At 36.3% G+C, this 25425-nt stretch overlaps 1 protein-coding gene across 1 annotated transcript in view; it reads left to right on the plus strand.

Annotated features, from left to right (window-relative positions):
* LOC121376881 overlaps positions 1-25425 on the plus strand; it is a 151773-nt gene that overhangs the window by 111445 nt on the left and 14903 nt on the right. The window contains exons 25-32 of the mRNA XM_041504667.1: positions 483-713; positions 1868-2074; positions 11234-11452; positions 11759-11977; positions 18893-19105; positions 20919-21137; positions 22591-22803; positions 24763-24978. Of these exons, the coding sequence (XP_041360601.1) occupies positions 483-713; positions 1868-2074; positions 11234-11452; positions 11759-11977; positions 18893-19105; positions 20919-21137; positions 22591-22803; positions 24763-24978 (1737 nt within the window). The remainder of the gene's footprint in view (positions 1-482; positions 714-1867; positions 2075-11233; positions 11453-11758; positions 11978-18892; positions 19106-20918; positions 21138-22590; positions 22804-24762; positions 24979-25425) is intronic.

A 25425-nucleotide genomic window follows, 5' to 3' on the forward strand; every position in this document is an offset into this window, starting at 1 on the left:
GTGTCCCGCCCCTTCAGCTATTGGGATTTCAAACTATAGTAAATGCAAAAATTAAGTGCTGAACAACATCAATATAAAAATTCAAGAGTTAAATTAAAACACAGTGTAAAGAATTGCAAAAAATACCCATAACACAGGGACATATCGGTACAAAGGCAGATACGTAAGGTTGAAGGCAGGGGTTGTTGGGTTAGTAAACCTTAAGGCAGAGATTTTAGTTGTAGAATACAAGAAATAGCATTTTAGGACATCTAGTTTTCAAAATGTACGAAGGAGCGTACCCCAACCTCCTAAAAACCCTTCTTTGTGCCCTCGATCTCAGCCCCCCCCCCCCCCCCCCCACGCCACACACACATATTTGAGCCATACCTGAGGTTTTGTCTGCATTCACTCTTTCCTATTAGTGTTGAAGTGATCCTTTCCATCTTTCCATCATATACATAATATTATTAATAGTCCTGTAGTGCCAGTTTTCTATTCAGTTGTTCCAGGTTTAGAATCCGAAAAATGGGCGAGAGGGATGCCTGCCATTCAGTCCACAACACGCAATTCACTCGAGGCTCGCATAGCTGTTGATGGCCACACCTCCTGCGATTTAGGGCCACCTTATACAACGGAGACGCTTGAGTCTGATACTCATCCATGGTGGATGGTGGACCTGGAGAACATCATTCTAGTCACATCAGTCACAGTTTTCAGAGGACAAGAAAGCGGTGTGTATTTTGTTATTGGAATTGTAATGACATTAATAAATATTGTAAACAAATGAATAGGTGAACATGCACACACACCCAGCTTACTCTCCCTACAACAAAACCATTAAGGCAGGTTAATGTTCAACAATTTTAGCGAGGGGAGGGGTATCTAGACATGATGCCCTGCGCCCATATTTTCGAAGCTCTTTTAGTGCTACGAAATAGTAAAACCATCGTAGGGTGTGACGTCACTACAGCACACGCCATAGTGACGTCATAGATTACGATAATTTTACGATTTCGTAGGCTAAGATTGCTTCGAAAATATGGGCCCTGGAAATTGTGTTGGGTTTTTGTATAATGTTGTTTGTTTTGTGTTGTTTTGTTTTGTTTTGTTTTTGGTTTTTTTGTCTCGGTTTTTCATTTTTTTTAAAGTTGTGCTTGTTTTTTTAAGTTGCTTGAGCAGGGGTGTGTCGACACACACCCAAAACCGTTCACTTCACGCTCGCCTTAGTAAATGATCAAAACAACGTGGCAAACAGAATCAAACCCCAAACCTTGATTCACAAATCAATAAATTTATAAATATTCCAGTAAAGACAAACGTTTTTCACATTTTATTCATGTAGGTTTACCAAAATCAAATGACATATTACAAGTATATAACCAAATAACATGTAAATCTACCACCATATTGGTTGTTTGGCTACTTGAAATACAACATTTATTTCCATTTGTGTCCATCACTTTCGACATTACTTGAATTACTAGGGCGGAATGTAGCCCAGTGCGCTTTTGGTCTGGGATCGATCCCCGTCTGTGTGCCCATTGGTCTATTTCTCGTTCCCGTCAGTGCACCACGACTGGTATATCAAAGGCCGTGGTATGTCCTACCCTGTCTGTGGTATGGTGTATATAAAAGATTCCTTGCTGCTAATCGAAAAGTGTAGCCCATGAAGTGGCGACAGCGGGTTTCCTCTCTCAATATCTGTGTGGTCCTTATCCATATGTCTGACGCTATATAACCGTAAATAAAGTGTGTTGAGTGCATCGTTAAGTAGAACATTTCTTTTTGAATGACTACTTCATACATTAATGAAAATGTTACCTGGTGGATTTTCTGGTGAATACTAATGATTTAAAGATACCAGATATATCATTACTTTTCTCAGGTCATCTTCAGAACTGGGCCTTGGGAAAGCCTACATGGCAGACATCAACATATGGACATAGAGATGCTCATTTTGCTACAGATGGCCAGTACGACTGCAAGCTTAGCTACTCACAGACAGACATACGTGACCCTGCGCCCACGTGGGTGGTGAATCTGGAGCAGACGATACTGGTCACGGAGGTCACACTGTACAACTGTTGCGGTGGTTAGTGTCACATTGGACTTTTACAATATTATCATGCCCCGTATTCAGGTGAAGGTTGCGAAAATCAATCTCTCTCTCTCTCTCTCTCTCTCTCTCTCTCTCTCTCTCTCTCTCTCTCTGACCCCCTTCCTCCGCCCTCTCTCTCTCTCTCTCTCTCTCTCTCTCTCTCTCTCTCTCTCTCTCTCTCTCTCTCTCTCTCTCTCTCTCTCTCTCTCTCTCTCTCTCTCTCTCTCTCTCTCTCTCTCTCTCTCTCTCTCTCTCTCTCTCTCTCTCTCTCTCTCTCTCTCTCTCTCTCTCTGCTATCTATATACACACATGGTTTTACACACACACACACACGTGCGCGCGTACACACACAGTCTGCAATACCTGCACATTGACAGAATGACAACATACATCCATGTTCGTTTTGTGGCTTGGCACCTGTTGATCTCTCGATGATTTTCACTTTTTTTATTCGTTGAGAAGCAGAAGTCTATTATCTTTCCATTGTCTAAAACCTCGCACATGCCCAATCAGTGGAATGTAAGGAAAATGTCAAATAAGTAAAACACTCATTTGAAGACAAGTGTTTAACTGTTACGAAAACCTCATATCTACCACTTGATTATTTTTGTTCCTCTATATTTGGACCTTTTCTATCAGTTCTGTGTGACCAAAGTGTCTATATTGTATATGTACTTTTTATGTATTCAACTGGTGGTCAAGGCCTACCAGGATTTTCCGTATTTAAGGTCCAAGCTTAAATACCTAAAAAAACCCACCCCAAAACCCACACATTGGAGAAACAAAGTTTTATATAAAATTAAGTCTGGGACTTAAATTAAGAAGCTGAAAAATATTTGTGCTATACATGGACATTATGGGCTTGATTTAAGCATAGTCATTGTATGTAGTTACACACAAGTGCGAGTGCTCATATACCACTAGAGTTTCGAACATATCCGTCCCGGGGCCTGTCTCTGGATAGCCAGGGGCTTGTCCCGGGACAGATAAAAATTAAGCGGACAATTTTGAAATTTACATCCCAAAATTAAATAGTGGGCCTTTAAAATTTTGATCCACATCTTTAATATAATTAATAAAAAAAATTCTACTCATTAAATTTGGTCGCTAGATTAGATCGGGTGGTCAAAAAGAAAATAAATAAGATGGATCGGGTGGGTGGTTAGAGTTGAAAATGGGCAGAATTTTGAAAATAGCAATTAGTAAAAAAAGTTAATACAATTTAAAAAAAAAAGTAAGTTATAAGCCAAAAATAAAAAGAATTGACTGCTCGGTCGAATATTTATATAATTTGGAGCATTTTAGAAGGACAGTCCAAAAATAAATAAGAGAAAGAAGAGAGGATCGGACTATTTAATAATATTAAAAAAAGAAAGTAATTTCGACATAAACTTTTGAACGAAGGTCTAAAATTTTAAAGTCCGATCTATATGTCCACGTGAGTGGCCTCGTTAAGGGCGTTAGGGTGCACAGATGGTAGGGACGAGATGGGTTGCATCCCGTGAAGTAAACCCCTAGATTGACAGTCAATAGACGTTGAAGGTGTAGTGCTGTGCTGAAATACAGATCTTGACAAGCCGGATCCGTCTGAATGAGAGAGAGAATCAGACTAGGGTATAGTCCAGTCGTCATAGGTTGGTATAGTGGTGCGGACGGGCCCATCTCCGGAGGATACGAGATGGTATCACAATAAAACAAAGTAAAGTCTAGAAAAGAGTAGTAGGGGCCGATCCCGCTTCCTATTTCTTCTTAGAGTGGGGCGGTCAATCTTCCAGTGCTGCTAGGACAGGCTCGGACATGTAAAGACTAAACGCGAACAACCGTGGCATTCTGCAGAATGGCCGTCATACGAGTCACGAAAAAAGAAAGTCAACATAGTGAGACGGAGAAATGACGTGGAGGCAAGGTAACTCGCTAAAAAAGAACCCAACCTGGTGGTGCAGACTGTGGAAACGAGAAGCGTTCCAGCGTTCAATCAGTTCCAATGGCCGCATACATCCCAGTAGAAAACTTCGCTGATAAAAACAACAAAAGTGAAGGATCCCCAAGTCGAGCCGCGAAAGCACGTGCAGTGTGCACAAACACGTCTTACCGCGACGAGCTCCAGACTGGGAATGAGTTACACGCATGTAATTCTGAAACGGGCTTTGTAAATTCGTCCCATGATAAAGGGGAAAATCGAAGTTGGTGTAGCATCAGTGAACATGCATGTAATATCATTCAATGACAACCCAAAACATGTTTCAGTACCATTATGTAGGACGGGAGTGGCAGTTATGAATTTGGCTTTCAACTGATGAAGGGCAGCGCTTCTATGTACTAGTATTCTGGGCACTTAGCTGTTTCATAGTTGTGCAAAGAGGAGGAGGTACTCCCGACGCCCGTCGATATAACTGTCTGATTAGGGTTATTTTAATGGATACGAGATGTTTACTTCATGTAAAATTTCAGTTTTTAGCTAAAGGATTCTTTGGGAAGCTACTACACAGGTTTTACATTATCCAGTTATTAATTACGCAAAAAAATGCAAGTTTTATTTTTATATTTCATTATTATTATTATTATTATTATTATTATTATTATTATTATTATTACTTATTTAACGAGAGCAAACACAATGAGGCGTCTGTTTTATAAGTACTTGTAAAATCAAAAGTTATGAAATTTCATCCAGTTAAACAGTAAATAAGATGTCATTTGTTATCCCAGGGAACATTTCTGTTAAAGTATTTTTCGAATTCATGCCAATGGTGTTAACTACGGTGAATGTTCCTGTATTGATACATGTTGGCGTCATTTCACGTGAATCCCAGTATCTTTGGGATAGTGTGAATGTTGCTGAACCTATCAGTGATTTTACCTTGAAACTGTGTGAATAATTCCATTCCATAATTACTGTTTTGTAATAGGTATCTGGATTGGTTAAAATCGCATCACGTGATCTAAGAAAAAACCCAACATTCATTCTTCCATGTACGTGAAAACTGTACTTTTTTGGTAAATAAATAAAAACAGAATATTATTACCGGATCTACTTTTTATGAGTGACGTCAACAACGGAATCCCCGAGGATTCCATCGTTTCTATGTTTATACCAATATCGTCTGCACTGTGAGTGACAATGACAAACTGACAACCGACAATCACAATGTCAGATAACAGACACGAACGTTTTGGTGGAGACTTTATATTAACCACCACAATTCAGGCTTGACAAAAACACCAAATCGACAACTTACACGCATGAAAACACACGTACGCCTTCGTGCACAATTACGCAACCTGTCCTTTACGAGAATAATATCACACGATCACAAACTTCCTCTTAAATCCACACATACAGTAAGACTGAAACCATTTTATCCCTTTCAAGTCGGTCTTCACGTTAACTCTTCACTAATTCAACTTTTGACAAGTGCAATTTTAATATAGTAATTGATGAATCTTGTAAATAATTTGACGCTCTACCTTTGCTAATTAGTTCAAAATTCATACTCAAACCGCCTTACAACAAATCTTCCATTTAAGTATATAGATCGTTCAATTCTTAATTGATTATTGTTTGATATTTTTGAAGAAAAAAAAAACTGTTTGCGTTATCAGTGTATGTTCAGTTATTTTAAATTTTATGACGTTTTATTCACAAATGATTCAGAAAATTAAAATTGATAAAACGTTATGTAAGTCATTATAATGAAACGGAGATTGGATGGAAAAATCGATTGTAACTTTCCAAGGGAATTCCCTTATTTGTGTATTGATACAGTTGTAAATCATTGTGGAATAAAGTTCGATTGGGTTTTTTAAATATAGTTTTGTATAATGGCAATATTGCTGCATTTGGAATTATAAGAATTGAACGCTGACGCGCTACGCCATTCATACAGTGTGTTTTTCGGTTTTCGTTTTTTTTGTGTATCATCGCATGAACGTCAAAAATATAAGTTCAATTCTTAAATAATCTCATAAAAAGACATTTTCTAAACCATTGATGATTTTTTATAATTGCTAACTTAAATAGACAATGAACAGTTCGTATAGACATTATATTGTTATACACCCCAAAAAGTCACCCTACGGGAAACCTACCACGTAATATACGAGGTTTATTAAAACATTGACACACGTAGTCTTAGATTATCTATTGGTGACCCGGTACCAGTTTAACAAAGGCATTTACTGTAACCAACTGTTGAGCAATTGCTAGTAAAAATACGTTTTCTTCTGTCATTTTTAAAAAGTAAATTCATTATTGTGCCACATTCTTGAATGTAGACAATACTACTGTAACACATCTTAATTTTTAGAAAATACATTTTTAAAATTTGGCCATTACATGTTACCGCCTGGTCAAGTGTGTGTGTGTATGTGTGTGTGTGTGTGTGTATGCGTGTGTGTGTGTGCGTGCGTACGTGCATGTGTGTGTTGACGGGGGATTCGAGCATCGAACTGCCCCTGCCTTAAACGATTAAAACAAATTCTGGGGAAGCATTACCTGAACTGTCCTATAAACATCGTTCACTACAGTCTAGACCCCTACCCCTGCATAATGTCCTACATACATATTTGCAGGTTATTTCCATTTGTTTTATATTCCAGCAGTTAACAGTTAGTTAAACTTGACAACCTGTATGATGCTCGCCTCCGACTGATTGGGCAAGAGGTTGTTTTTTTTTTGTTTTTTTTGTTAATTCTAAAGAGGAATACCTGGTCCAGCAAAGGACCCTTGACCATGTGCTGAACTGTTGAAAGTAAGTACAAGTATACAAGTACTCTTACTGATTGAGGGCCTCGATTCATGCAGCGATCTTAGTGCTGAGATCACCTTTAGTACACAATCATTTCCAGTGTGGAGCTCGACGCGGTAAGACGTGTTTGTTTCGATTGTGCATACTGTGTGTGCTTTCGTATGCTCGACTTGCGAATCCTGCATTTTATTTTGTTTTTGTCAACAAAATGGAGTTTTCTACTGGGATGTATGTGACCATTGGAACTGATTGAATGCTGGAATGCTTCTCATTTCGACAGCCTGCAGCACCAGATTGTATTCTTATTTAGCGAGATTCCTTGTCTCCACGTCATTTCTCCAGCTAACTATGTCGACTTGTTTTTCCGTGACTTGTATGACGGCCATTCTGCAGAATGCCAAGGTTGTTGTCATTTAGTCTCTACATGTCCGAACCTGTCCAAGCAGCACTGGAAGATTGACCTCCCCACTATAAGAAGAAATAGGAAGCGGTGTCGGCCCCAACTACTTTTTTCTAGACTTTACTTTGTTTATATTGATACCATCTCGTATTCTCCAGAGTCGGGGCCGTCCGCGCCACTATACCAACCCATAACGACTGGACTATACCCTAGTCTGATACTCTATCTCTTTCAGATGGATCCGGCTTCTCAAGATCTGTATTTCAGCATAGCACTACACCTTTGACGTCTAGGGGTTTTCTTGACGAGATGCAACCCATCTCGTCCCTACAAGCTGTGCACCCTAACGGCCTTAACGAGGCCACTCACGTGAACATATAGATTGGACTTTAAACTTTTAGACTTTCGTTGGAAATTTTATGTTGAAATTACTTTCTTTTTAAAAAATATTATTAAATAGTCTGATCCTCTCTTCTTTTTCTCATTTATTTTTGGACGGTCTTTCTAAAATGCTGCAATTTATACAAATATTCGGCCGAGCAGTCAATTCTTTTTATTTTTGGCTTGTAACTTTTTATTTAATTTGTTTTTAATTCTATTAACCTTTTTACTAATTGCTATTTTCAAAATTCTGCCCATTTTCAACTCTACCACCTCTCCCTCCCATCCCGAGTCGGGCCACTGATATTATCGGAGGTCTGACTCTGGATGGGCTTGTTTGAAACGCTAGTGATATATGAGTACATTAAACTAGTTATCTATCTATCTAGTGAATAATATAGTTATTCACCTAATGCGATCTTAGCGCTGAAATTACCTCTAGTACGTAATATAGTTATTCACCTAATGCGATCTTAGCACTGAGATCACCTTTAGTACATAATATAGTTATTCACCTAATGCGATCTTAGCGCTGGGATCACCTTTAGTACGTAATATAGTTATTCACCTAATGCCATCTTAGCACTGAGATCACCTCTAGTACGTAATACAGTTATTCACCTAATGCGATCTTAGCACTGAGATCACCTCTAGTACGTAATACAGTTATTCACCTAATGCGATCTTAGTACTGAGATCACCTTTAATACGTAATATAGTTATTCACCTAATGCCATCTTAGCGCTGGGATCACCTTTAGTACATAATATAGTTATTCACCTAATGCGATCTTATCGCTGAAATCACCTCTAGTACGTAATATAGTTATTCACCTAATGCGATCTTAGCACTGAGATCACCTCTAGTACGTAATATAGTTATTCACCTAATGTGATCTTAGCACTGAGATCACCTTTAATACGTAATATAGTTATTCACATAATGCCATCTTAGCGCTGGGATCACCTTTAGTACATAATATAGTTATTCACCTAATGCGATCTTAGCACTGAGATCACCTTTAGTACGTAATATAGTTATTCACCTAATGTGATCTAAGTGCTGAGATCACTTTAGTACGTAATATAGTTATTCACCTAATGCGATCTTAGCGCTGAGATCACCTTTAGTACGTAATATAGTATTCACCTAATGTGATCTTACCACTGAGATCACCTTTAGTACATAATATAGTTATTCACCTAATGCGATCTTAGCACCGAGATCACCTTTAGTACATAATATAGTTATTCACCTAATGCGATCTTAGCACCGAGATCACCTTTAGTACATAATATAGTTATTCACCTAATGCGATCTTAGCACCGAGATCACCTTTAGTACATAATATAGTTATTCACCTAATGCGAGCTTAGCACCGAGATCACCTTTAGTACATAATATAATTATTCACCTAATGCGAGCTTAGCACCGAGATCACCTTTAGTACATAATATAATTATTCACCTAATGCGAGCTTAGCACCGAGATCACCTTTAGTACGTAATATAGTTATTCACCTAATGCCATCTTAGCACCGAGATCACCTTTAGTACGTAATATAGTTATTCACCTAATGCGATCTTAGCACTGAGATCACCTCTAGTACGTAATATAGTTATTCACCTAATGTGATCTTAGCACTGAGATCACCTTTAATACGTAATATAGTTATTCACCTAATGCCATCTTAGCGCTGGGATCACCTTTAGTACATAATATAGTTATTCACCTAATGCGATCTTAGCACTGAGATCACCTTTAGTACGTAATATAGTTATTCACCTAATGTGATCTAAGTGCTGAGATCACTTTAGTACGTAATATAGTTATTCACCTAATGCGATCTTAGCGCTGAGATCACCTTTAGTACGTAATATAGTATTCATCTAATGTGATCTTACCACTGAGATCACCTTTAGTACATAATATAGTTATTCACCTAATGCGATCTTAGCACCGAGATCACCTTTAGTACATAATATAGTTATTCACCTAATGCGATCTTAGCACCGAAATCACCTTTAGTACATAATATAGTTATTCACCTAATGTGATCTTAGCACCGAGATCACCTTTAGTACATAATATAGTTATTCACCTAATGCGATCTTAGCACCAAGATCACCTTTAGTACATAATATAATTATTCACCTAATTTGATCTTAGCACTGAGATCACCTTTAGTACATAATATAGTTATTCACCTAATGTGATCTTAGTGCTATGATTGGTTTGTGGAACGGGGCCCATCACACTATTGAGACTGGGAGTGTTTATAATATGATACAGCTTACATGGTTAGGTTTAAGTATCAGGCTTATTTGAAAGAAAAAAAAAAATAATAATAATGTAGGCCTAATGGTCATACTAAATGAAGAAATTCTTGATATGAAAACCTGAAAGTAAAGTTTAGTTCAGATTTTCACAGTGAAATGACATTTCTGTAATTCATATTCAGCTTGAGAAGAAATAAAAGATTCGATAGCATCCAAATTTATTATTTTCACCTACTAATTTTCGTGTCTCCAAGCTTTACGAAACATGAAGTCAGACCATTCCTTAACTTGGATGGTGATTTGAAAGTGTGACATTGTATTTTGTTGGGTGCCCAGTCATGTTTGCACCAGGGGTAATGCAAAGGCAGATTCAGCTGCTAAGTCTGCTTTAGATTTGCCTCAGGCTAGGGTTGGTGTGCCCTATGCTGATTTTAAACATAGTATTAACCATTTTATCTTTTCCACTTGGCAAAATGATTGGGACAGTGCGGTTGCGAACTTGACCCATTCATTTATCTTGAAGAAAGATCCTCCACCACATTTTTTTGGAGTGTATTCATTTCAAGAAGTGCCGGGGAGTCGTTAAACATTCATTCATTCATTCATTCATTCATTCATTCATTCATTCATCCATTCATCTCTAGAAACTAGAACAAATATATGTTTGTTCTAGTTTCTAGAGAGGAACTTTCTTCAAGATAAATGAAAGGGTCAAGTTCGCAACCGCACTGTCCCAATCATTTTGCCAAGTGGAAAAGATAAAATGGTTAATACTATGTTTAAAATCAGCATAGGGCACACCAACCCTAGCCTGAGGCAAATCTCAATATTTACGTAATACTTTTATTCTAAACTAAACTAAACTTATTCTAAATTTTAATTTTATCTATCTGCGATATTTGTAGTTTTTGCACAGTTCTTTACACTGTTTTTATTTGTCTCTTGAATTTTTATATTGATGTTGATCATCACTTTATTTGTTAGCATTTACCATAGTTTGACACCAAATAGCTGATGTATTTTTCGTGCTGGGGTGTCGTTAAAGATATATTCTATTCTATTCTATTCATATAATGCATGTTTGTGTACTTAGGAATACAGTAGACGTTTTTTTCGACATTGCACATACACATTCTAATGAATAGAGCAGAGACAAATCGGTTTTGTCGTTCAAATTTAGAAATACCCACCAAAGTTAATTGCATACAAGAACAAAAGAGCATATGTTTTACTATTGCATATCTCCAAGTACTACAACCAACTTGTATTCAGAATGTATCATGTAAAACAAAATGAGTGCTGGGTAGATTTTAATGATATGTTGTATATTTTCCCTTTATTTTAGGAACACATCTTCATGACTTCTATGTTGAAGTTATGCAGAATCGTTTTACTGAAACCGATACAGTTATATGCCACTACCAGAGATTACCAATTGGCTCATCTGCGTCATTTGCGTGTCCATATGCAAAAGGACGGGCTGTTCGCATTCGAAAGGAACACTTACAATCAATCAATGATTTCCTTGCGTTGTGTGAAGTTGAAGTGAAGGGAAAGGAAATTGGTATGCTAGATTTTACATTGTGCATCGTCAGCGACAAATATTCAAAGTATTTGGTTTATTATATATAACATCAAAACATTTTTAAATCAGAATAGATTTCCCATTCCATAAACTACATATATTTTAAGGGTATACAAAAATCTTCTCAGATCTTTTGGATCCTTTTGGTTAAATAATAATTAATAATAATAATAATAATAATAATAATAAAACAAATTGAAAAACCCGTAGCACTTGGCCTGTTAAGGATGATTATAATAGATCAATGCTCTTTATACTGGTCTCCTTCTTGTTTCTAATATTTAGATACACTTCTTAAGAATTTCGTCATTGACGTTCTCAAGTTTCCTACGGACCCGAGGCCAAGTTTATGTCATGAACAAGTAGAGCCCGTCAAGACGAATAAAACAATTTTGTGTGACCCACCTGTGGAAGGGCGGTACGTCAGAATCACGAAACATAGTCCGCTTCCACCAGGATATACACTTGCTTTGTGCGAAGTCGAAGTGAAAGGGTACAAAACAGGTACACCAATTGTTATTGTCCCAAGTTTCGGTATTTGCACCTAAAATTAACAAGATTTAGGTGTGCAATGAATTAAAATAATAAACATTAAAAATTTCGAACTCAAAATAATTTGGGTACTATTTTGTAAAAAAAACGTTTCCAGTTCTTGCTTGAAATATTCTTCTCTTCACATCCATATGCACATTGAGACATCCCTGTCACTGTGTTTACGGAAACTGTAGAAAGGTTTTTGGTGCCTGTGCATGAGCATGCTGTAAATGTGGCAGTCATCCTACAGGGTGTATACTACCAAATCAAATCCCATAGACGACAATAGTAACATATGTGGCTAAAACTCCTACCTGCAGCGTATCAATCGACATAAATGCCATGGATATAAATACTACCACCCGTCACCCTTAAAGTGAATCAGAAAATAAATCGGTGTCAAACTGCACATTTCTGAGTTAATGGGTAGCGTCTATGACTACCTTAGTTCCGCACAAAATTCGAGTACTTTTGTTTACAGGAATCGCATTCATGTTTCAAGCACAATGCTACTTGACTCAGTGGTACCAGATGAAATAAAATTGCATTTTTTTTTTACCCAGATGAAACTTTTTTTTTTTTATGATGTCGAATGCACAACACTATTTATATCCTAACCAGACGTGACCGTAGCGACAGTATCATTTTTGAAACTTTGATCCACCACTGAAGACAAGTTAAACCTATCAGGGTATGTATTAAAATGTTCTATCATCTTAATGCAAAGCTACCTGTGGATATCAGTATACAGTTATAAGATGACATTACCAATGGTAAATATAGTTGTATTGTAACACTGGATCCCATTCAAAAATAACAATTGTATATGTAGGGCAGTGTTGGAGGGTTGTACATATTATGGATAAATTTCATATATCTACGATATGCATTTCAACATGCAATAATTGATAGCCGTTTCATCGCCTAGATGTATTGCACATGTGGACATGAGTGCATTCTGTGTGAAATATAGCATTATCCTTGTTTATTATACAAATGATTTACATAAAATATTTTTTTACATTATTTTACCTAATGTACCATCTTTAACATTGCAGGTAGAAACATGCACATTGATAGACGCAGTGCTGCAGTTCTACTGCTCCTGTGACATTATCGTAGAAAGCAAAAGCGAATTTGAGTACATGCCATTAACGCAAAAACGACTGAGTTCGGAGAATATCAACGTTTGGTGAGTGAACTGGTGTTGGACAGTCAGAGATTCCAGCGATATTTCCGGATTAACGCAAATCAAATGGTATGTTTGCTGAATTTAGTTGGCCCTCATATCACAAAGCAGAACACCAATTACAAAAAAGCAATCGAACCAAAACAGAGGCTAGCTATAACATTAAGGTGAATAGAAATACAATCTTAAATTCCTTTTCCTTTACTAAGTTGACATTGTTGTCCGCATTTCACAGAACACAAAAGAAACATTTCATTTTTATTTTTCTCACAAATGACATTGATATTAGTTAATTACTATTTAATTGTTGATAATAGGAAGTGGGGTTGTCCTGCATTTGGTAATTAACTTTCCCGCTGTCGTTATCTGGAAGCTGAGGTTGGCCAGCATTTAGGTTAAAGTGGCTTGGCTGAATTGGAAAACGACTTTGTTGATAGGCTTGGTGTTGATTCTGGACATAAGACATTTCAGGTTGTATCATAGTCTGTTGCGGGAACGGACATTGGTTCTGTTGCTGGGCTTGCTCATCCATGGCCTCCAGCTCATCCATGGCCTCCAGCTCATCCAGTACATTCAAAATTTGTATTTTTGCACGAGTCTGGGTGCGTTTCCGTAATCGTCTTACAGTGGGGCCCAAGCTAAGCAAAAATTGGTCAACATCATCCTGGACTGGCTGGGTTGATGGTTCAGGCGTATCGAGTATTTCTAACAACGTTTCATCCACTTCATCTATCTTGGTTTTACGCCTTTTGGGTTTTGCCTGTGAAAGTGGCAAACTCTGGGTTGAAACTGGACTTGGACTAACGTTACACTGGATTGGTTTGGATGCACACTCTCTTGTGACCACACTGTCACAGTCACTTTCGTCTTCCACTTGTCCTGTTTTTTCGGTCTGTTCATCATCACTGAATGTAGTCTGCTCATCTTCCCCTTGCTTGTCTACATGATCCAGATTACTTATAGAGCTACAAAATAAATACAAACATTAATTGTTAACAATGAAATGAATTATTTAAATAATAATTAGAGACAACGCTCTAATAGTTTTTACTAAAAGTCTTTTGAACGCCGCCTTGTGTACATATACATTGTTTGTTTTACATAATTGTGACGGAACATGCTCTTAATTTTGTTTATGCCTGTGGCGATATTAATTGTTTTAGAGGGGCGTGTGCAGTTCTCAATACACACCCAGCCCAGGTGCGGAGGCCATGTGGCCAGTAGTTACGTAATACCTCTAGATGGAATCTCTAGTAACTGGCGACAGTAAGTCTGACCATCTAAGAAAAATATGCCAGCGTGGTCGCTGTGGAAATATCACTTGATAGGGGGAGGACCGCGATGTACCCCCAGGCGATATTTGGGTTTTATGATAAATAGCGCAGGGAGAAACATAGGAAGGCTTCCAGGGGGAACGTTAGTCTGTCCGGACTGGTAATTATATATTTTCTGCTCTGTGTATAACCATGATGTGATTGATGTGACTTTAAATATTTTAATACTGTATTATACCAATATTATTTAGACAGTGCTGCCGGTCATCTGACGCAGTAATACTGTAGGCTCACTGTCTAAATAATTATTAAAGCTTAGCCAGTCATCCTAGAGGACCTAGGTAAACTGTAGGTTATTGTCTTTATTGTGATAGGTACTAGTATTAATTCTGTGTTACAAGGTTACTGAATGAGTAGTTAAGGGTTAATTAAAAATTAACCAGTTAGGAATAGAGTTGTAATTCCTTTATTAATTAAGTTCCCCTGGAAGCGTTTCTCAATTATCACACGTTACTGAATGAGTAGTAAGGGTTAATTAAAAATTAACCAGTTAGGAATAGAGTTGTAATTCATTATTAATTAAGTTCCCCTGGAAGCGTTTCTCAATTATCACACGTGTGGGTGTTGTGTCACGGTGAAGTGATTAGCATATGGTGTAAACTAGACACCTAGAGATTAACTAATTAAGTGATCAGTTCTGGGTTGTTATTATTTGTTGTTGTTAATTAACTACTGCGGCTGTACATTTGTCAGCGTAGGTTAATACAGATTCCAAAGTGTATTGTGTTTTTGTTGTGTTTTCTAGTGAACTAAACGTACTATATTATATATACTTTATATAAGATCGTATCTCTGATCATACCTAGACGAGCTACACTAGGGTATAACCGCCCCTTACAGAGAGATCTAATAGATATACAGTTAGGAGAGATATTTTGATAATCGTGTTTCATTCAGTTACGGGTATTATAGGATCCCCGTGACAATAATACACTTTAAAAATATTTTAATGGCTTATGAAGTTGGTAATGTATTCCTTGTTTACACTGCAGCTGTTAATATAATAATATTGTAAGGTTTAGCCCTACATATATAAACATAAGTTGTCACCATACTAATAGTGTTTCCTTTCTTTATGCTGTATAAAGTGTGTTTGTGTTAATCAAGTTATATTCTCTATATAAATCATTAATGTACTATGGATACCTCCTTAACTGAACATGGGGTTGCAGAAAACTCATGACTTGAGAAAACTTCCATTCCTTCAACATCTTTGACCCTCCTGGTCCACTGGGTCGTTTCTGGTTTTTCAAGTTCCGAACATAATAATCTCTGAGATTCTTCCAACGTAGTTTGCACTCATCACCTAAAATGTAATATTCATTTTATTTTCACAGATTCTTAGCTACAGGGACATTCCTATGCAAGCCTCGCCTACAGTTACCGCGTGGGAATAGAGACAGTGTCTAATATAATCGAGGAAACATGCCTTGCTATTGTCACCTCCCTTGTCAATATCTTTATGCCTAAATTAACTGAACAGGATTGGATACAGATTGCTAATAGGTTTGGAGAACGTTGGAATTTCCCCAATTGCATAGGCGCCATTGATGGGAAGCACATCGTCATCCAATCACCATCAAACACTGGAACCCTTTTGTTTAAATACAAGGGGACGTTCTCGATTGTTCTCTTGGCCCTTGTAGATGGCGATTATCGCTTTCGAATGATACAGTGTGGGGATTTTGGCAGGACCAGTGACGCTGGCTGCTATTCAAATTCAAGAATAGGCAACGGTATGGAAGACAAGAGCATGCATTTACGAGGTGATGTTTTTCTTCCAGGTGCACATGAACTGGGCAAAATGTCATATGTTATTGTAGGTGATGTAGCATTTCCTTTGAAAACATACCTGATGAGACCATATCCTGGACACAACCTTTCTGACGACAAAAGAATTTTCAACTATCGCTTATTAAGGGCACGCAGGATAGTGGAAAATGCGTTTGGAATTCTTACTGCCAGATGGAGAATCTTCCACACAAAGATCCACATTGGATCCAAGAAAAGTGGATACCGTTATTGAAGCCACCTGCCTTCTTCACAACTACTAACAGCAGCCCAGTGAAAACAACGAGGCGTGGTTGCAGGAGAAGACTGGGGATAAAGGAGACACAACCATTGCAAGTGTGTCACAATTTGGGGGCAATCGAGCATCTCAGTAGGCATTTTTGGTTAGGGATCGATTTGCTCAATACTTTACATCCGAACAGGGGCGAGTTGCATGGCAAAATAATAAGATAAATGCTACTAATTGAATTTTTAACAAACACGAACATTGTTTCAATTGTTCAATAAATACCAAACAAAATACGTTGTAATTCTGTTTTTATTTCATTTGTGTCAAGATTAGCTGTAGTCCTCCCTGGGCGCCCCCACCACCCCCATTCACCCCCACTTGAGCGTAGTATCAGGGCTGTGTGTATTTGGTCATCCCTGGGCGCCCCCCCCCCCCCCACTTACCCACACTTGAGCAGTCCCAGCCTTACCCCTTATTAATAGTGATTTTAAAAATGTTCATGTAACATCCCTTTTGTATTTTTTAATAAAACAGTTAATTTGTGAATAATGAACAAAACATTAACATCTTCTTCACTGTGTTTGTGTTTGGAGGGGGGGGGGGGGCTGCTCATCTTCCCCCACCCCGGGTAGGACTGGACCTTCCAAGAAGCTTATACATGCATGTTATTAGTAAAACACACACATTACTTACTAGGTAAACCTAGAGTTTTTCCAATATTCTTCCAGGCATTTTCTTTTCTGTTGTTATCTTTGTACGTTGACAAAGAACAATCGTAAAGTACTGGTAACTTCTGAACGAGATGGATGAGTTGTTCATCTTCCATTTTCATGTACTGGGGAAATAATCTTGTTTGTGATTGGTTAATATATTTTAGACGCTCGTGTAGCGCGACAAAAAAACAGAAACAATTCCTATCGGTATTGTGTCGCGCGCTCGACTAGCTCAAACTGCAATTGAAATCAATTATTTCTACAAAGATCGCTCGAGTCGCACGCGCCTGGTTAGGATACAGCATTTAACACTTTGTTAACGCATGAGGCGCAGAACAACGCAGCTTTAGACGCATAGCGTAGTATGATGTTCATCGTGTATATGTGATATTGTTTTGAAATATGTTAGCATCTGGGTACCCCTTACTTTCTTGTACTTTGTAATGAATATATCAATCATGATTACATTTCAACAAATATGCACAAGTAGTGAAATGATGTCACCAACATGAAATTGTTCATTTTATTTCACAACCATACCAATTTCATTCTTTGAAAGACAATTATTTTGAATAATTTATTATCTTATTTCCGAAATTTATGAACGTATGTAATTTAGACAAATTATTATTATTATTATTCTTATTCTTATTCTTATTCTTATTCTTATTATTATTATTATTATTATTATTATTATTCATTTATAATTTAATAATTTAAAACAATGAAATCTTTTTTTTTCGGGTTGAGAGGATCAATTTCCAAAACCAGATTTATTATTCTCATATTTGGACCATAGACGAAAAGATACATCCATAACCACAAGTATAATTGTACCAATATATAAAAAGTTTTTTTTTTTTTTAAATATTGAACTAAGCCCTAATTGATAATTATCTGTCTGATCACTGTTATTTTTTTTGGGTATTGTTTTCATTATGCCCCAGAAATTAACTTGATGGACAGTTAATTCTACTATTAGAGGATACGACAATGGAATATCAGTTCTATAATCTACACTGATTAATTTAACACTATCCACAAATGAAAATTAAAATAGAAACAATGAAAGAAAGAAAGAAAACAGACAAATAAATAAATAAACAAACTGTACACATATTTGCACAAGTTACTGATTGCATTTAAATGTTGACGCACTAAAAGAGACTATTATAAGTTTGAGGTTGATTTTATTAACACGTTTTTGTAGTCGTGCTTTTATTAAATAATATTGCATAATTAAAAAAAAACCCATTAAAAAAAGCTTTATCCAGATCGACTGCTTTCAAATGTGCTCCTTTAGTAAGACCACTGTGTGTGTGAAATATATATATATATATATATATATATATATATATATATATATATATATATATATATATATATATATATATATATATATATATATAATATTGATTCTTTAATTATTAATTTGCCAGACATACAATTCGAAAATCGTTTACCCTTGGTAAATCTTACACAATATTGGTTGTTTGTCTACTTGTTTAGTTCAAATCCCTACTTAAAACATTACTGGAAACATTACGTGATGGATTTTCTGGTAAACTACGAATGATTTAATCAATGTTATACATTTTAAATCTTAATATGTAACATTATTTCGTTCAGGTGATTCTGACAATTGGGCCTTGGGAAAGCCTGCATTCATGTCATCTACATATGCTCATAGACCTGCTCAATTTGCTGTAGATGGCAATTACGATTGCAAAATTTCCTTCTCTCAAACACGCTATAAAGACAAAGAGCCCACGTGGGTGGTGGATCTGGAGCAGACGATACTGGTCTCGGAAGTCAAACTGTTCAACCGCCAGGACTGTTGCGGTGGGTAGTGTCACTTTGGAGTTTATAATTATCAAGTGTAGATCCAGGTGGAGGGTGCTGAAATGTGCATCTCATCACAGAAAATATAGTATAGAACCAGTATTGAGGATATAGTTAAAGCAGGCAAGACTGCTTCATGTCGGCAGTCCCAACCTTGATAAAACTGTCCCTTTGATTCTGCTTTGTGCAGTTCTGAGAACAGTTTTTTTTTTCATTCAAATTTGACGTTAAAAATAATATGCAAATACCTCATAACATCACTGTGGTTTTTTTACCGTGATTCATGCGTCCATGACATACCTGTAAATATTCCACTGAAATCTATTTTGTGCAAGTTTGGTTTTATTACATACCTATTCAATCTTAATATAGTGATAAAGATATTTTCAAACTGTGTAATATATTTATTTTGTATTACACATATATGCAGTCTGGACTGGAACCTTTAAATGGGGAATTCCCTTTTAATGTTTACTGCAGTTAGCGCCTTTTATTTACTGACGTCATATATGATTCAAAATTACGTCACATCGTATTTGAAACATTATACAAGGCTGCTGCAGAGTATGATTCTTAACTTTAAGCAAATCCATGAAAGGAGTTTCGATCATCGATTTAACAAAGTTGTTATGACGTTAAATTAAAAACCGTTCTTGTAAAACATGAAAGAAGGTGTGTAATAAATACAGAACTTCACATACGTTGTTTTCGCTTCCTATTTATTGCACTCGTTTATTTTGCGAAAGAACATACCACTCGACCGCTACGTGGTCTCGTGGTATATATTCTTCCACAAAATAAACTTGTGCCATAAATAGGAAGCGAAAACAACGTATGTGAAGTTCTGTATATTGCTAACCTAGTCTTGGGAGTGAATATCCTAGGGAAGTGGCAGTCTTCCTAAGGACGAGCACCTGATAGGGATCATAGAAGCCTAACATACTTTGAACTGATTTGTACAGTGATACTATGTTGATAATGGAATATGTTTTTGTTAAATATCTATTTAAAGTTAAATCTGAAACAAACCTTTCTTGACATGTTAGAGAACGTACAGACACTTCAGAATTGACGTATGCATTAATAGTCATCAGACAAAAAACTTTCGTACGTTATTTGTATATCAAGTAATGGCTGACTGGAATTATAGCTAAGGATAAACTTTACAAAAAAGACGTTTTTTTAAGCTTGAGATTGTATAATAAAGAGGTTATTATCCTTGTGTATTTCAGTGTCATCAATATCATATATTAGGAATAAAAATAATTATTATGATCACCTGATCCACAATTGTTATTCGTAATGTATAATAATGGCTACAGACACACACACTGGTAATACGCTCACTCTATCTCTCTGTCTCTGTATCTGTCTCTCTGTCTCTGTCTCTGTCTCTCTGTCTCTCTCTCTCTGTCTCTCTCTCTCTCTCTCTCTCTCTCTCTCTCTCTCTCTCTCTCTCTCTCTCTCTCTCTCTCTCTCACTCTATCTCTGTGTGTGTGTGTGTGTGTGTGTGTGTGTGTCTCAATCTCTCTCTCTCTCTCATCACTCTCTCTCTCTGATTACAGAAGTAAAATAAAATGCAAAACCATGCTAATGGACTCGACAGGAACAAACTGCTTTTGTCGTTAAAATTAAGATATATCCGACATAGTTAATTGCAACATCAACAAAACAAATCCATCTGTTTTACTATTGCTTATCACCAGGTATTAAAACTAACTACATTCGGCTTGTATTCAGAATGTTTCGTGTAATGCAAAATGAGTGTTTTGTAGATTCTGATGATATGTTCTCTATGTTTCCTTCATTTTAGAAACACATCTTCGTAACTTCTTTGTTGAAGTAATGCAGACACTTAATACCGAGAATTCGACATTTGTATGCCACCACCAGATATCAGCAATTGGTACATCTGCCTCTTTTCGATGTCCATCAGTGCAAGGACGGTTTGTTCGGATTCGAAAAGTACATCCAGTGTCAGATGATGATGTCCTATCGTTGTGTGAAGTGGAAGTGAAAGGAATGGAAATGGGTATGCTAGATTTTACAATGTGCGTCGTCCAAGACGAATATGCAAAGCATTTGGTTTGATTTTAATAATGTAATGATTTTAAACAAGATACACTGTCTTCTTAATATACATAACATATACCAAATGTCATATTTATAAATGTAATAATAATAATACAAAAAAATATGGTTTTTGTGTTAACAATATTTCCAGTGTGAATTAAGAATTCAGGACATATCACTAACTTCGACCACGTGGCTTGTAGGCCCCATTGATACAGTGTACACTACCAAATCAAATCCTATGTACAGTGATTATTATCAAGGTTAAGGTCATTGTGAACTTGCAGGGTCGAGAGACAGCTAATTAATCAACCAGTATAGTTTAATTAAATAAAATGACAAAATCATAATATTTTTATTATGCACTGAATATGTGCTATAGGATGTATACTACCAAATCAAATCCCATAGATGACAATAGTAACACATTTGGCTAAAACTCTACCTGCAGCGTATCAATCGACATAAACGCCACAGATATAATTACTACCACCCCTCACCCTTAAAGTGAATCAGAAAAATCTGCTAATTTCTGAGATAATGGGTACTGTCTATGACTACCCTAATTCCGAACAAAATTAGAGTACTCTTTTTACAAGTGCCCCATACATGTCTCAGGCACAATGCTACTTGACACAGTGGTACTAGATGAAATAAAATTGCATAATTTTTTTGCCCAGATGAAAATATTTTTCTTTTACAACCATCCTCCTCACATTTATCACCAATCACAGGACTTGTGTTCACTTCTCTATCAACAGTTGGGTGCACCTTGAACTTTGACCCAACCGGAAGTTATTTGGTTTAGTACTACCATAAGTATGTGGATTAGGATGGGTTAAAGAGTTTTCATTTTTGATGATGACCCAGTAGTTCAAAACGTATTGTGGCATGTCTGTAAGTAGCGGGCGGTTAGATGCTATCGGTTCGAGTCCCAGCAACGGCATGAGACAATTTGTGAGGCCATTGTAAGACAGGATTGAATTAGCCCATGCGCCAGTGTGTTAATATCTATGCATGTATAGTAGTCAAATCTGATGTCCATACAATGTATAGATATTCATACATCAAAACATACATACACATGCCTTCATACATACATATATACATACATACATACGTACATTATATGCTCAACATACGTAGATACATTAATACCTACATTAATACCTACATGCATAATATGTTGGGAAGGATGTTATGATACATTTTATTTATACCCATGGTCTGATGCTGATTAATATGATGGATATGAGTGTAGCCTATGTATATTACTAATGTGATCTACTGAATTTGATTTGGAGATATATAATCTAATACACTGAGTTTCTCTTCCTGGCACTTGACAGTCTGCTACTTGTCATTCTTCCTCCATGAAGTAGACCATAGCCTATGACTTGGTGTATTTTTAGACAACGGTGTCCATAACTGGGCCTGGAAGAAGCCAGCATTCCAGTCTGGAACATTTCCAGAATATTGTGTTGCTGGCCTCGCAGTTGACGGCAATTTCAAGTGTCACGTGCCCAACGATTACTCAAAATCATCTATTTACAATTCCTACCCGTTTTGGATGGTAAATCTCGAAGCAGCTGTATTGGTGACTGAAGTCAAGATTACCATGGCTAGTATGTATGGTGTTTATGTATTGCATTTATTGAATATTTAAGAAAGTTTACTAATCGGTAAAATATATTGTGTCAAAATCGCGAACGACTCCCTACCCACGTGTACAGGTTATGTGCTGCATGTTGCACGTGCACATTTTCGGCTATGTTTGGGTGTTAGGTTGTGCAGCCATGAACGTTGTTTTTAGGCAGTCATTTTTGAAAGCTGATTTCTGTTGCAATCATTGGTAATGATATTTGCATTTTAAATTTCTCTACTTTTTTTAAGAGTATATATGTGTGTGAGTTATCATAAAATAGCTTTCATATCCAGTGTAATCAAAGTATGTGATATTTTTCTTATCACATACTTTCAGAAATTGATAAATGCAAATTAGATGTAAATCATTTGAGGTCACAGCACTACGTTTATTGACATTTAAGCGAACATACTGCCGTGACACTCCATAATTGTGACACTCCATAATTGACGTATGCAAAAACATTTTAATAGCAACTTTACACTGAAAGCTGTCAAACGTTCAGAAAACAAAAAATGTTAAGCAGGTTTTTTTATGTACGGATATCCAAAAGGATGTCATTCACGTTCAGTGCAATTTCCATTAAAAAAAGATACCGCGTGGCATATTCTTACGTCATTTGATTATCGAATTATCTATATATATATCTATATGCATATGTATATAGAGGATATTATTATTATATGAGTGTCCATGACAGGCGATGTTTACGACATGAGTGCCTAAATTATCCTATTTCCGGAGCTAGAGCGAGGGAAATGCAATAATTTAGGCACGAGTGTCGTAAACATCGGCTGTCATGGACACGAATGTAATATTCTGTTTATTACCGTAGAACTGTCCTGCTAAATGAACATCCCAGTCATAGTTTACATACAAACTAACGTTTCCTTAACGGCGGAGTAATGTTTGTTCATTTGATGACGTCAGTATTGCAATGCACCTGAATGTGTGTTAAGAAAATATTGTGATTAAAGAATTGTACCTTTTACTAAATATGGATTTCAAGTGAAATTATGATAAGATATGCTATATTTACAATATTATGTACGAAGTCAAAACAAGGGTGCGAAAAGTGACTGTCATCGACCTTAGTATAGTATTGATTTTTTAACAGTCATGGACGTTATATTCATACTTAAGTGTTTGGTGTGTCACAACTACATTATAATGTAATACAAGTTATCATTAATAATCAATTAATGTTTTATTAGATTAATTAAAAACACGTATTTGTTATTACGGCATGTCGTAAATAGCTCGTGACCAGCTTACACTCGTAGTAAAAATGTATGAATGAAGAAAGTAGTAGGCCGAATCTGTGGAATGTCATGTCGGCCAATCAGAAAGAAATGTACTCATACAACAGCCAATCGTTAAACGACAATGCCAGGAGGACATACGATTTAGTTGTGACATGAGGGAAATCATACGATAAATATGAACCCTGTTATGCTGTACCTCGTAGGTAATAAATGTAGATATGTATATATATATATATATATATATATATATATATATATATATATATATATATATATATATATATATATATATATATGTAGATATGTATATATATATATATATATATATATATATATAAATTTAACTTTGATGAATGGTTTTACAAAGAGCGCTCATCTTGTCAGGAGCAGTAATATTAAATATTAAATAATTCCAGACTTCAGTAGTTCTTCATCGTTTTATTGCTACAGCTCTGTTTCGTATGGTCAAATAATGACCACACTCTTCAGGCAATATTAACGAATACTGTTAAAAACGTTTGCGACTGATGTGACGTCATCAGTTGCAATAACAGTATTCGTGTGGAGTTATCAAAGTTTGACTGTATGTATGTATACGATTAAATATACGATGCCAGTTCACAGGATGGATCATTTTGCTTTTGTAATATACATGTATAATTTTTAATTTGTAGACGAGTCTCTTTACAACTTCTATATTGAAGTTATGATGTCTCCATTTGAAAAGACGTCTTCCGTATGTCATCACCAAACAGGATCGGCTCCTCCGTATGCCGTGTTTCCCTGTAGGCCATCTTTAAAAGGCCGATTCGTCAGAATAAGAAAACAAGGACCATTACACGAGCAATACGTTGCCTTGTGTGAGCTAGAGGTGTTCGGGACTAAAATAGGTAATCCAAATCTTATAGTCTACATCAGTTACTCTATCGTCATCCATATCCCATATCGATTTTTTTGTATAATGTAATATGATAGAATTGACATTCAATTTTTGCATTTTTCATGCTGTTTTACTGAAACTGAAAAAAAAGAAAAAATAGAAAAGTTCAAGCTATCCCAGTGTTAAGGTATGGTGATTCCAATGTAAATAGAGAACTGTTTTGTTTTGTTCTGTTCTGTTCTGTTGTCATTTTATATTTTGTTTTTAATAATTTTAGCCAAACACAAATGCAGCTTGGATAAGTTAGATTTTGTTTAATCATCCAATATATAAATAAAACAATATTTGTAACTCTGTCCCTTTAATTCACCTTTCGTTAATATCAACAAATATTTTGGAATATTTAATTAATAAAACAGTACAAATATGACGGCTATGATATACAACGGGCACAACT

The sequence above is a fragment of the Gigantopelta aegis genome, chromosome 7, assembly GCF_016097555.1.
Source record: "Gigantopelta aegis isolate Gae_Host chromosome 7, Gae_host_genome, whole genome shotgun sequence".
In the NCBI taxonomy this organism is placed as follows: Eukaryota; Metazoa; Mollusca; class Gastropoda; order Neomphalida; family Peltospiridae; genus Gigantopelta; species Gigantopelta aegis.